The sequence below is a fragment of the Osmerus eperlanus genome, chromosome 25 (assembly GCF_963692335.1).
Source record: "Osmerus eperlanus chromosome 25, fOsmEpe2.1, whole genome shotgun sequence".
NCBI classification, from domain to species: domain Eukaryota; kingdom Metazoa; phylum Chordata; class Actinopteri; order Osmeriformes; family Osmeridae; genus Osmerus; species Osmerus eperlanus.
The window spans coordinates 3,589,051-3,601,206 of record NC_085042.1 but is presented as its reverse complement, the minus strand read 5'-3'; the positions used below and the strand labels follow the sequence as shown (position 1 = coordinate 3,601,206).

The window sequence follows — 12,156 nt, the reverse complement described above, 5'->3', positions numbered from 1 at the left end:
TTAGGGTTATTTGAAGACTTTTGGGGGTAGATTTTACTGGAGAAAGTATTTGTGCTGTTACCCAGAATGTATACATTAACTAATGAAGTTAAATAATGTAAATAATATACAACAATTTATGTTCTCAAATGTCTGTCTAATAGCTCCCACGCCCCTTCCAAACAAATTCCTTAAATTCTGTAGCATTACAGGCAAAAATATATATATCTGTATTTAGCATATTAATACGCTTGCTCAGTAAGTATCTGTATGTGTGTTTGCGGGCTTGTGCATACACACGCATATGTTTGTCTGCGTGAACTGCATGTGTGTGCGTAAGGTTGTGTGTCTAGGAGGTGTGTGCGTAAGAGGTGTGTGTGTGTGCGTGCAAGTGTGTGCGTGTAAGAGGCGCGTGTGTGTGCGTGTGTAGGAGGTGTGTGTGTAGGAGGTACTAAAGCCCCATGTCCTCTGGGTGGAAGGATCTTCTTCAAAGCAGCTGGCTGGAAGCCTGGGGCCTGAGGGAAAACTCCCGCTCTGATGAACCATGTGACCAGTAATAGGCCTCTCTTTCTACATGCTTTATTAATAAAACCAAGGCCTCAACACACAAAAACACCCTTTTATGCTGCCATGCCCCCCCCCTCTCCCCCCCGAATAATATTTAAGACAACCAGAATTACGGTGCTTAAAACTAGAGCGCACCTCTTTACATATACGGATCGATGTTCCTGAATCGACAAAATCTGACAGATCTGGGAGCTCGGGTCTCCTTTTGAAGAGGAGAGAGACTCATCCAAGCCGACTGGCTGAGCTGCCTCTCAGAAGAGGATCATTCTCACTTTTCCAGCCGCCTGGCTTTCACAACCCGGGTTGTCTATCCCCTCCCGACTGCTGTTCTCCTTCAGAGGCAGCCAAACGGCGGCTCGATCCCAATCCGTTATCGAAAACAAAGCTGTGATGGTTCAACCGAGGCAAAACCAGAGTCGAATCCACGTTCGATTTGTTTTGCGGTTGTCTCGTTTTTTGATCTTCTCCCGCGCTTTGAAGTGCAGGGAAAGTTTGGAGCAGTCGCTGGGCAGGGGTGATGGGTGGTGGAGGGGGAGGGGGAGAGGGGGTGACGGTGGAGGTTGGGGGGGGGGGGGGGGTGCTGACCGTGCACTTCAAACACCACAGCTTTTCCGAACCGGTGGATTCTCACGTCGCACTAAACACGGCCTCCTCCCTTCCTCTTCCTCCCCTTCTCCCGTTTCTCCTCCTCTCCCTCCCTCCCTCCCTCCCCCCCGTCCCCTCCCCCCTCCGCCCAGACGGCTTCACCCCCCTGATGATCGCCTCGTGCAGCGGTGGAGGCCTGGAGACGGGCAACAGCGAGGAGGAGGAGGACGCGTCGGCCAACGTCATCAGCGACTTCATCTACCAGGGCGCCAACCTCCACAACCAGACGGACCGCACGGGCGAGACAGCCCTCCACCTGGCGGCGCGCTACGCCCGCTCCGACGCCGCCAAGCGCCTGCTGGAGGCCAGCGCCGACGCCAACGTCCAGGACAACATGGGCAGGACGCCTCTCCACGCCGCCGTGGCCGCCGACGCCCAGGGAGTCTTCCAGGTGGGGGGGGGGGGGGGGGGGGGTCGGCATTCCGTCCGAGTTGAACTTGAACCTCGTCGTTCCGTTCAGTTCCGAAATTGAACGTGACCCTTGTTGTTCTGTAGATTCTGATCAGGAACCGGGCCACTGATCTGGACGCCCGCATGCAGGATGGCACCACCCCTCTGATCCTGGCCTCCAGGCTGGCAGTGGAGGGCATGGTGGAGGAGCTCATCACCTGCCACGCTGACGTCAACGCCATCGACGACTTCGGTACGCTCCCCCCCCCCTCCCCCCCCCCCCCCCAGTCTCGTACAGTCAGCTTTCAGCTTCCTGTCGTCACTGTGCAAGCTGGACTGGGCTTCTGTCTGCTGTCAAAAGGGATATGGAAAAGACCCATCTAAATCTTTAGATGGGTCCAAGAAGTTTATTCGAAAACAAACACGATATAAAGTGTGTAACATAAAACTAACGCAAAGGCTTTTAGTAGAACGTCCTGTTATCAATCCATTTCAAGAACACTGTATTTAAAGCCAGTGTGAACATGCGTTGTTAGACTCGGTGTTTGAGTGCTGTTTGTCTGCTGAACAGGTAAATCTGCCCTGCACTGGGCAGCCGCCGTAAACAACGTGGAGGCAGCCATCATACTGCTGAAGAATGGTGCCAACAAGGACCTGCAGGACAACAAAGTGAGCATTAAACCTGTATCCCTGCTGACCCTACACAAGATTAACCTCGAAAACATCCTTAAAACGTTATCTATGCTGACCCTATACAAGATTAACCACGAAAACATCCTTCAAACGTTATCTCTGCTGATCCTATACAAGATTAACCACGAAAACATCCTTCAAACGTTATCTCTGCTGATCCTATACAAGATGAACTACCAAAACAACCACCCACTCCACCTCCCCTGGAATAAACAGTGCGCCCCTTTCTTTCTCTCTCTCTCCCTCTCTCTTCCTTCCCCTCATCCCTCCCTCTCGCCCCTCCCGTCTCTCAGGAGGAAACCCCTCTGTTCCTGGCCGCCAGGGAGGGCAGCTACGAGACGGCCAAGGTCCTCCTGGAGCACTTTGCCAACCGCGAGATCACCGACCACATGGACCGGCTGCCCCGGGACATCGGCCAGGAGCGCATGCACCACGACATCGTCCGCCTCATGGACGAGTACAACCTGGTCCGCAGCCCGCCGATGCACGGGGGGTCCCTCGGCACCAACCTCTCGCCCCCGCTGTGCTCCCCCAACGGCTACCTGGGGAGCATGAAGCCCCAGGCCCAGGGCAAGAAGGCCCGCAAGCCCAGCGCCAAGGGCATCGGCTGCAAGGAGAGCAAGGACGTCAAGGCCAAGAAGAAGGCGTCCCAGGACGGAAAGGGCAGTCTCCTGGACAGCTCGGGAGTGCTTTCCCCTGTCGACTCGCTGGAATCCCCCCATGGGTACCTCTCCGATGTGGCCTCTCCTCCCATGATGACCTCTCCCTTCCAGCCGTCCCCCTCCATGTCCCTCAACCACCTCCAGGGCATGGCAGACCCCCACATGGGACTAGGCCACCTGGGCATGCCCAACAAGCAGGAGCTGGCGCGGATGCAGTTCGACCCCCTGCCACCCCGCCTCACCCACCTACCGGTGGTGGGCACCAACGGCTCGGCGGGCATGAATGGGCAATGTGATTGGCTGTCCAGGATGCACGCCGCCCTGAGCCAGCCAGGCCAGTTCAACCCCATGAGGGGCGCGGGTGGGCAGGGGGGCTTGCACCAGGGCGGGGGGCAGCATGGCATGATGGCATCGCTTCACAACGGCCACCCGTCCCAGATGATGAGCTACCAGGGCCTGCAGGGCGCCGCACGCCTCCTGCCAAGCCAGCAGATGCAGTCCCTTCAGCAGCAGCTCCAGCAGCAGAACATCCAGCTCCAGAACTCAAACACGACCGGCAGCCAGAGCTTTGTCGGCAGCGAGCTGAACGCCCCAGAGCTCCAGCAAGGCCCGGGAGGCAACGCCAGCATGCCCATCCACACCCTCCTTCCCCAGGAGACCCAGATACTGCCCTCCTCTGTCAGCCAGTCCATGCCCAGCACCCAGTTCCTCACCCCGCCTTCGCAGCACAGCTACTCTGGCCCCATGGACACCACGCCCAACCAGCAGCTGCAGGTGTCCAAACACCCTTTTCTGACCCCTTCTCCTGGCTCCCCCGACCAATGGTCAAGCTCCTCCCCGCATTCCAACATGTCCGATTGGTCAGAGGGAATTTCGAGTCCTCCAACCAGCATGCAGTCTCAGATTGAACATATACCAGAGCAATTTAAGTAGGGAACCTTATACCAAGATGGACTGCGCTATATTTTTGTATAGAAAAAGTACTCTTGAGGGAACAATATCTTTTTATATGCTTTTATACTAACCATAAATAATATTCCCTGTCTTTTCTTTTTTATTTATTCATGTTTTTATTTATACTTCTCATCACGCTAGCCAACAGAAACATTAAATCCTCCAGTAGATGTCAAGCTATAGACAGGAAGCTTAGAGCTTTTTTTCAGTTATGTAACACACAGTGGGTATTTATTTGTTCAAGGATTTTAACTTTTTGTTCCTTTTTCATCACATTTTCATAAATCTCTTGTTTATATTTTTGTATCATCTTGTGAAATACCACATTAATTTACAGGCATATTCATATAGAGCACATTTCAGGTTGTTTTAATTTGTTCAGTATTTGTAGTGCAAGAAAATGTCATATGTTGATGGGCTTAACAAATAAATGTCAAATGTACTATTTTATTTTGTACGTTGATGATTACACAAAGTTCTCAGATCAAAAGCAAAAGTTATGTTTGTTTCTGGAGCTGCATGTATGGCTCAAATCAAACAAGCTTAAAGTTATAGCTTTCTTACTCCACTGTGTGTTTGTATGTGTGTGTGTTTTTGGTGTATTGTAAATAATACAGCCATCTTGGAGATTGACGTTTAAAAAGAAGATGCTTAAGTCTCTCAAAGTGGTGTATCCACTTACAGGTTCTATAGCCATGTGGCCAAGATGTATCTAATTGTTCAGAGGGATACAGACTTTCCCTCTCCTCCTAAGTGTTTGAGCCTGTGGCTATGTTGTTTAACTGTATGCATATAATGCATTTCATTTTGAAAGCAGGATTTTGTTTAAAAAATCTTAAATGTTACCTTTTGCAGTTCCATTTGCATGATTCTTTCTTTTTTTTCCCGAACATCAAAAATCAAATGTAAACAGATTGGATTCTTATTTATTGATTTAGAAATCAAGACAGTATTATTTGGACATTTTGTTAAATGAATTTTTACGCATGTAAGAAGGAAGACGTATATGTCCTATTTTGTAGATTATGTCTTGTAATCCTTAATTTGATGTTCTTCAAAATATATAGAAAACTGTTGGCCCAAATTGCAATCTATAATCTGTAATAAAATGATACCATCCTGCTAAATTGTAATTTGAATAAATTGTATTTTTCTCCCAGTTTTCAATCTGTTTGAAAAAGAAAGATATTTTAAAAAAACATTAAAGATGTGTTGGCGTTTTTCCTAACAAAAACGAATTCCTGTTCTATGAATTTTGAAGGCTTGAAGGTGCTAGTTAGCTATAGTTGAACTGGTCAATCTTGATTAATATAATTTACAGCTGGACACTTTCCCATTGTATTATTATTAGAGAGTTATTTAATTTTGCGCTATGTGTATTGAACGAATGTTTTGCACCGATATGGCAGGTTTGCAGGACGATGTCAGCCTTGAAGATCCTGTAAAGTGGAGTTGAAAATGAGTTTTAAGTTCATCACACCACAGAAGAATATGTTGTTAACTACCCATCCAAATTCTAATGAAAAAAAAACACCGACAAGTATGTTAAATTAGGCTTTGAAATTGTGAGAAAATCAGCAGTCTTCTCAGCTGGAGACTATTGAATTTAGCAACAACAGCAACACTAGCTAAACCAATTGCAGATATCAGAACAGACTTACCTGCAATCTCTGAGTGTTTTATGTATTAATTATTTTGTGTTTGCATACAACTGAGTAACAGAATGCAACCCTCTGTGATCTGACATAGATAGGTCGCTGTGACGGAGATAGGTCGGGTTTTGGCTCCGCCTATACAAAACCTGAGCTGAAAACGGAAGATAAACTGTTCAATGGTCTAACGCCATATTTCAGTGCAACAAAGTTTTCACGCTTTGAACATGCTTTCAGGAACTCATTTCACACGTATATTATAATGAGAAGCAAATCATGGAATTTTCTTTACAGGATCTTTAATTTATTTTAAGGTAGGCTGTGTCTCCCTCTTGTGGTCTAAAAATGAAAGGCCAGTCAGTTTTATTTTGAAAACTACATTTCCTAGTATACACCGGGTTATTGCGACTTCTAGGTTCAGAGTTCAACCATTAAACACAGTCAAAATAAGGTTGTAGTCGCTGCCGCTGGGTGTCTCACACATAGAAGAAAATAAACCGTGAATAATTGTGGCTACTTGATTGATATCGCAGTAGTCGGCGCAAAATGATCTGCAAATAGTATGTCTATGCATTGATTGACATTGTTGTCGAAGGCATTTGAGGACAACAACTAGTCTTACGTGCTAAGACTAGCTAGCTAGCAAGCTAGCCAACATCACTGTACTGTCTCATAGCTAGCTGGCTAGCTACACCAAAAACCTACAGTTATGTTTGTTCAAGAAGAAAAGATATTCGCGGGGAAATTATTAAAAATCCACGTTTGTACCATGGAGGGCACGGAGTGGCTGGAAGAAGTTACAGATGACACCACTATTGAGAAACTCAAAGAGAAGTGCTTGAAACATGTATGATTGTTACTGTTGGATGCTGTGGTTGGTTTAGCATTCACGGGGTGTAGCCTGACTAGCTAGTTGGCTAATAATAGCTTGCGCTTATTTTTTCAGGCCCTATGTTGAAATGGTCAGTGTCAGTGGTATTGTATTTATAGTAACTGGGGAGACATGCTATATATAATTTAGCAAGTTGGCTTGTTCATAAGCTTGCAAACCCCACTCGATACCCTAGCTAAATAACAGCATTTGCTTCCATACTCGTTTGTGTAATGCCCAGATTATTAAGCCAGTTATATTAATTTTAGATTTGGTCTTGCAAGGCAGCCTTTGCCTTTCGCCAGGGCGCAGATAAACTACGGTCAGAGCCAGACAGATCGGACTGCATTTGTACTTGGTGTTCTCATTTATGCTGTTCATGTGTTGCATGTAGGTTTCCACTTGCACCATGTCGTTTAAATGTACCCTTGTCTATTTCTCCAGTACGTGCATGGGAGTCTTGAAGACCCTAAAACACTCACCCATCACAAGCTCATCCACGCTGCTTCAGAGAGGATCCTCACAGAAACTAAAACTGTTGCTGAAGAAAACTTGAAAGATAAAGGTACTTGAGTAAGCTTGGCTTTTGCTCATTTCAGAAAACAGAACAAGTGGTTTCTAGACCTGACCTAATTCCCCTTGTCCTCAGATGTCCTCCTATTGGTCAAGAAAAGGCCTCCACCACCACCTCCAAAAATGGCTGATATATCCGCAGATGAAAAGGTAGACGCAAACACATCTGTAGGTGATTCAAGCTTATTTCTTTCCAAGGTAAATCCCCAGAAATAATAGGCTAGCTTTTCGAGGTGACTTTTAAGAGGAGAGGCAGATGGATGCAGTGCGCTCCTTGGCTAACTGAAATCTACAGTTGTTATTTTCACTTGGATCGGGCCAGTCTTTCACGTGTCTCTCCCCCTGTCTATCAGAAGAAGCAGGACAACAAGGCACCCGACAAAGACGCCATCCTGAAGGCCACCGCTGGCCTCTCTACCCGCCACACCGACCGCACTGTCACCCAGCACAACATCCGAGATGTAAGTCAACATGGGTCGTGCCACTGCCGCCCACCGTTGGAAGATGAGCAATTTGGTTGGCAGAAATGAATTGGCCCTCACAAGAGGAGACACAGCTCTTATATCATTTTGCACGGGTGAACCCAAACTTTATCCTTCCATTGTAAATTGACCACAGGTGTGCGTTTCTACGAATGTATCTAGTTTCAGACGGAACTCAGGAAAATCCTTGTCTCCCTCATCGAAGTGGCCCAGAAGCTGCTTGCGTTGAACCCCGATGCCGTGGAACTCTTTAAGAAGGCCAATGGTACGTGCGGCACCTCATTAGCACTGTCCTTGCCCCGCTACCTTGCAGAGCGAACAACAGCTGTTCTAGACCGAGCGCCTGTTTTCTACCTGGCCCAAGGTCAGTGCAGTGATGTCCCTTGTGCTTGTGCTTGTCAGCCATGCTGGATGAGGACGAGGAGGACCGGGTGGATGAGTCGGCTCTTCAGCAGCTGACAGAGATGGGCTTCCCCGAGAGCAGAGCCATCAAAGCCCTCAGACTAAACCAGTGAGTCAGCACTCCATCCTTTGGAACCAGGGACTCCAGTAGATGCTAGTTTTATGACTCATTGAATACAATCTGCCGGATCTATGTTTTTTTGGCCTGTAAATGTCAAATGGTAATTATATCTGTGTAGATGTGAGGTCATCCTTGTGCTCGGGTTGGTCAGCGTGTTGGTATTTGGATGTCATCCTTGTGCTCGGGTTGGTCAGCGTGTTGGTATGTGGATGTCATCCTTGTGCTCGGGTTGGTCAGCGTGTTGGTATTTGGATGTCATCCTTGTGCTCGGGTTGGTCAGCGTGCTGGTGTGTGTCATCCACATCGCTTCTGCAGCATGTCGGTGACCCAGGCCATGGAGTGGCTGATCGAGCATGTAGACGACCCTTCTGTGGACACCCCCCTACCCAGCCTGGAGGCCCCTGGGGCAGCCGCCGCTTCCGCCCCCAGCCCCATCTCATCCTCCGTGGCCTCCAGCCACCTCCTCCTCCGCTCTCACTCCCAGCCCAACGTGGAGGACAACGGCCGGCAGGATGAGCTCACTGAAATCTTCAAGAGGATCCGCAGGAAACGAGAGTTCAGGCCTGACTCACGGGTGGGTGGGCACCCCGGTGACCAGGAGCTGAGAGGGTGCACATATCTGGGAGCTAGATTCACTATGTCACATATCTGGGAGCGAGCTACACCATATCACCTTTAATCAAGCTGTTAAATATACTGCGTTTGAGTACATTGTGAACGTAGTTGCCTCTAACAAGCACCAGTTCCGCTTCTGCAGGCGGTGATTGCACTGATGGAGATGGGCTTCGATGAGAAGGAGGTGATCGACGCACTGCGGGTTAACAACAACCAACAGGATGCCGCGGTAGGTTCACCCGGTGCACAGCTTCTGGCCGGCTCCCTGTCGCTGTCCTCACAACACCTACCGGAGATGATGTGGTCCAAGGGTGACAGTGGGAATGCTCAGAGCTGTGTTGTCGTTGCAGTGCGAGTGGCTGCTGGGGGACAGGAAGCCGTCTCCTGAAGACCTGGACAAGGGCATCGACACCGACAGTCCTCTGTTCCAGGCTATCCTGGAGAACCCTGTGGTCCAGCTGGGACTCACCAACCCCAAGACCCTACTGGGTACCTTGTTCTACCTCCATAACACTAGTGCTACCTCTATAACACTAGTCCTACCTCCATAACACTAGTCCTACCTCCACAACACTAGTCCTACCTCTATAACACCAGTCCTACCTCCATAACACTAGTCCTACCTCCATAACACTAGTCCTACCTACATAACACTAGTCCTACCTCTATAACACCAGTCCTACCTCCATAACACTAGTCCTACCTACATAACACTAGTCCTACCTCTATAACACCAGTCCTACCTCCATAACACTAGTCCTACCTCCACAACACTAGTCCTACCTCTATAACACCAGTCCTACCTCCATAACACTAGTCCTACTTCCATAACACTAGTCCTACCTCCACAACACTAGTCCTACCTCTATAACACCAGTCCTACCTCCATAACACTAGTCCTACCTACATAACACTAGTCCTACCTCCATAACACTAGTCCTACCTCCACAACACTAGTCCTACCTCTATAACACCAGTCCTACCTCTATAACACTAGTACCTCCAGAAATCTAAAGTGCTTGCATGACAGGCATTGGTTGGTGTTTACAGTGTTGGTGGAAAGTGTCTAAAACCATCTTCTGTTGTGTCCCAGCATTTGAAGACATGTTGGAAAACCCTCTCAACAGCACGCAGTGGATGAACGACCCAGAAACTGGGCCTGTCATGCTGCAGATCTCCAGAATCTTCCAGACACTGAATCGCACATAGAGCCTACGGTGTGTGTGAGTGCGCGCGCGCGCGTGTGTGTGTTTGCAGGTGTGGCTGGGACACCAGTATTGCTAATGCCTTGTACAGTCAAAGCCTGAAGAGGTGTGTGTGAAGAATGATGAAGAGATGTTACACAGATCTATTTATAACACAGCCGAAAACCTTGTGAACAACAGTGTATAACATGAACATAATTATTAATATTATTAAATTAATGATATTTGAAATTTAGTATGTTGTTTTTACATTTTAATAAGAACAATTTATAGTCGTAACAGACATGATTCGTTTTATATTATTTCGTCATCGAACCATCAGGCATCAAACCAATGTTTACACTTCAGAAGTAGCTGCGTGGCGAGATTTGAATATCAATTACATTTTTGTTTTTGTCTCCTTAAGTTGTTACATTTCGTCAAAGGTGAATGTTTTTAGGGAGAAGTGGAACGACTCATGTCGGTATCATCGTCTGTAATTATATGGTTGTTGTTCTCTTGTGTGGCCACCCTTTTAGTCTATATTAAAGGTGTGTTGTAGAGGGATGTGTTTGGGTAGTCAACTGCTCGGCCTCGAGAGCCGACCAGTCTGCTGGACTGACGCTAGTCCCACTCTTCTCAAAAAAGAACTGGGAGAGGTTGTCTTTGTGCTTCTCCCAAATATTTATTTAACTATCAACCTTTTGCCTTTTAGGGGGGGGGGGGGGGGGAGAGAAAAGTATACTCTACTGTCTGTGTGTCTGTAATCTGTCGAGTTTGTTCAATTGTCTTTTCTTGTTTTTACACACCAGAGATGATATCTAGGCCTGAGTGTTCTTAATGTCACATTGTGTTCTTTAAGCACCTTTTCTCATGTCACCATGCAGTTCACTAGAGGTTACTCTAATAGCTGTGCTTGCAGAACAACATGTGGGGAAAATTAAACCAAATACCCCCACAAAAAACCTAAAGGAATTTTGTCATGTCAAGAAATTGAGTCAGTATTCATAATTGTTTTCTGCAGCACTGTTTCTCCTTTATTAATAAGGTGATTATCATGAGAATATGTAATGTAACTGAACATAATAATCTTAGTACTAATGTGCGATTAGGTTGACATTACACTCATGGTGTCCTAGACTGTTCTCTCTTGAGGAGTAGATTTATTATGCTGTTGAACCAAAACAGAATTCACTTTTTAGCTACTATGAGATAACATGCCTCATCATGAACAAGACCAGTTTGAAACATATTATATAATACATTTGTGTGCAATAGCTATAATTTAACAATGGATTGGGGATTTTGTTGACCTGTGGAAAAAAGATTTGTGTGTGAAATGCTTTGGGGTAGTGTGGATGTGGAAGCTTTTACCATGACATTGGTTAGTATGTGAGATCCCAGAAACTGAACTAGTTTGGTTTATTAGACATCGGCTAGTCAAGCTGCTTCTAGTTTCGGTGTAGAGAGGGACAGGGAGAATAGTGTGTTTATTCAATATTTGAATTGCGGTGTTGATGTGACTTTCTGCTCAGTCAGGCCATTGTTGTTTTTCTACAACCTTAAAGGCCACCCTCCATTATGTTGTGCTTAGCTTGTCATTGCATATGGCTTTAACTAACCATGCACACACATTATGTTTATGAATCAGAGCATCTCTACATGTGGTTTGTTAAATGCCATGTTTAATATCACTTAAATGCTTTGTTATTTTCTAAAAAGCAATGTATTTGCTTGAATGGTGTGTTATTTATATTTTAAGCCAAAATAGTTACGATTAATTTACCATTTATAATTGTCCAAACAATGAACAATGTTCTTAGAAAATTGAGAAATATAAGTAGGCAAATTTAAGATTTTCTTTTTTGAAGGGGGGGGGGGGGGGTGTTTTGACTGATAGGTCAAATGTACCAAGAGCAGAGCAGTTTGAAGAATTAAATTGTATACAAGTTGTCACCACAGCTTCTGTAACACCAGCACACTTCTGTAAAACAACCACTTTGCTTTTTAAAGTAGATTAAAGTAGACAGTTATAGTGGCAGTCATCTGGTTCACTAGTAGAGAGGGTTCTGCTTTCAGATTCATGTATCTCCCCTGAAGGGAAGCTAAATTGCAAATGACAAACTTCAAGAAGCAGACTTTAACTATCCAGACCAGTGTTAAGCTCTGACTGGGTGAGACACTGAGATGTTCTCGTACAGAACATTCTGGCACTGGGACTTTGGTGTGTCCTGCAGGACTGTCTGATATTACCAACAACAACAACCTATGCAATAAACCCTCACTCTGTAGTCTTACAGCAACTGTCGTTGCATTCACTGTTACATTAAACACATTTTGGTGGCTGTATTCTTCTGCATCCTGTG

At 46.4% G+C, this 12,156-nt stretch overlaps 2 protein-coding genes and 1 long non-coding RNA gene across 3 annotated transcripts in view; 2 read left to right on the top strand and 1 right to left on the bottom strand.

The window, feature by feature from the left end:
* Positions 1-5,047, top strand: part of LOC134011691 (neurogenic locus notch homolog protein 1-like) — a 31,978-nt gene extending 26,931 nt beyond the window's left edge. Inside the window, exons 31-34 of the mRNA XM_062451067.1 lie at positions 1,284-1,582; positions 1,687-1,834; positions 2,153-2,250; positions 2,568-5,047. Of these exons, the coding sequence (XP_062307051.1) occupies positions 1,284-1,582; positions 1,687-1,834; positions 2,153-2,250; positions 2,568-3,869 (1,847 nt within the window). The 3' untranslated portion in view covers positions 3,870-5,047. The remainder of the gene's footprint in view (positions 1-1,283; positions 1,583-1,686; positions 1,835-2,152; positions 2,251-2,567) is intronic.
* LOC134012265 (uncharacterized) overlaps positions 1-7,405 on the bottom strand; it is a 35,945-nt gene extending 28,540 nt beyond the window's left edge. Inside the window, exon 1 of the long non-coding RNA XR_009928543.1 lies at positions 6,896-7,405. This is a non-coding gene — a long non-coding RNA (uncharacterized LOC134012265). The remainder of the gene's footprint in view (positions 1-6,895) is intronic.
* Positions 5,971-12,139, top strand: ubac1 (UBA domain containing 1). Its single transcript, XM_062452023.1, has 10 exons — positions 5,971-6,389; positions 6,858-6,978; positions 7,063-7,136; positions 7,340-7,447; positions 7,631-7,733; positions 7,871-7,979; positions 8,307-8,565; positions 8,749-8,835; positions 8,957-9,095; positions 9,700-12,139. Exons 1-10 carry the CDS (start codon positions 6,252-6,254, stop codon positions 9,813-9,815), a joined length of 1,254 nt encoding a protein of 417 aa, XP_062308007.1. The 5' UTR covers positions 5,971-6,251; the 3' UTR covers positions 9,816-12,139.
* The last annotated feature ends 17 nt before the right edge of the window (positions 12,140-12,156 follow it).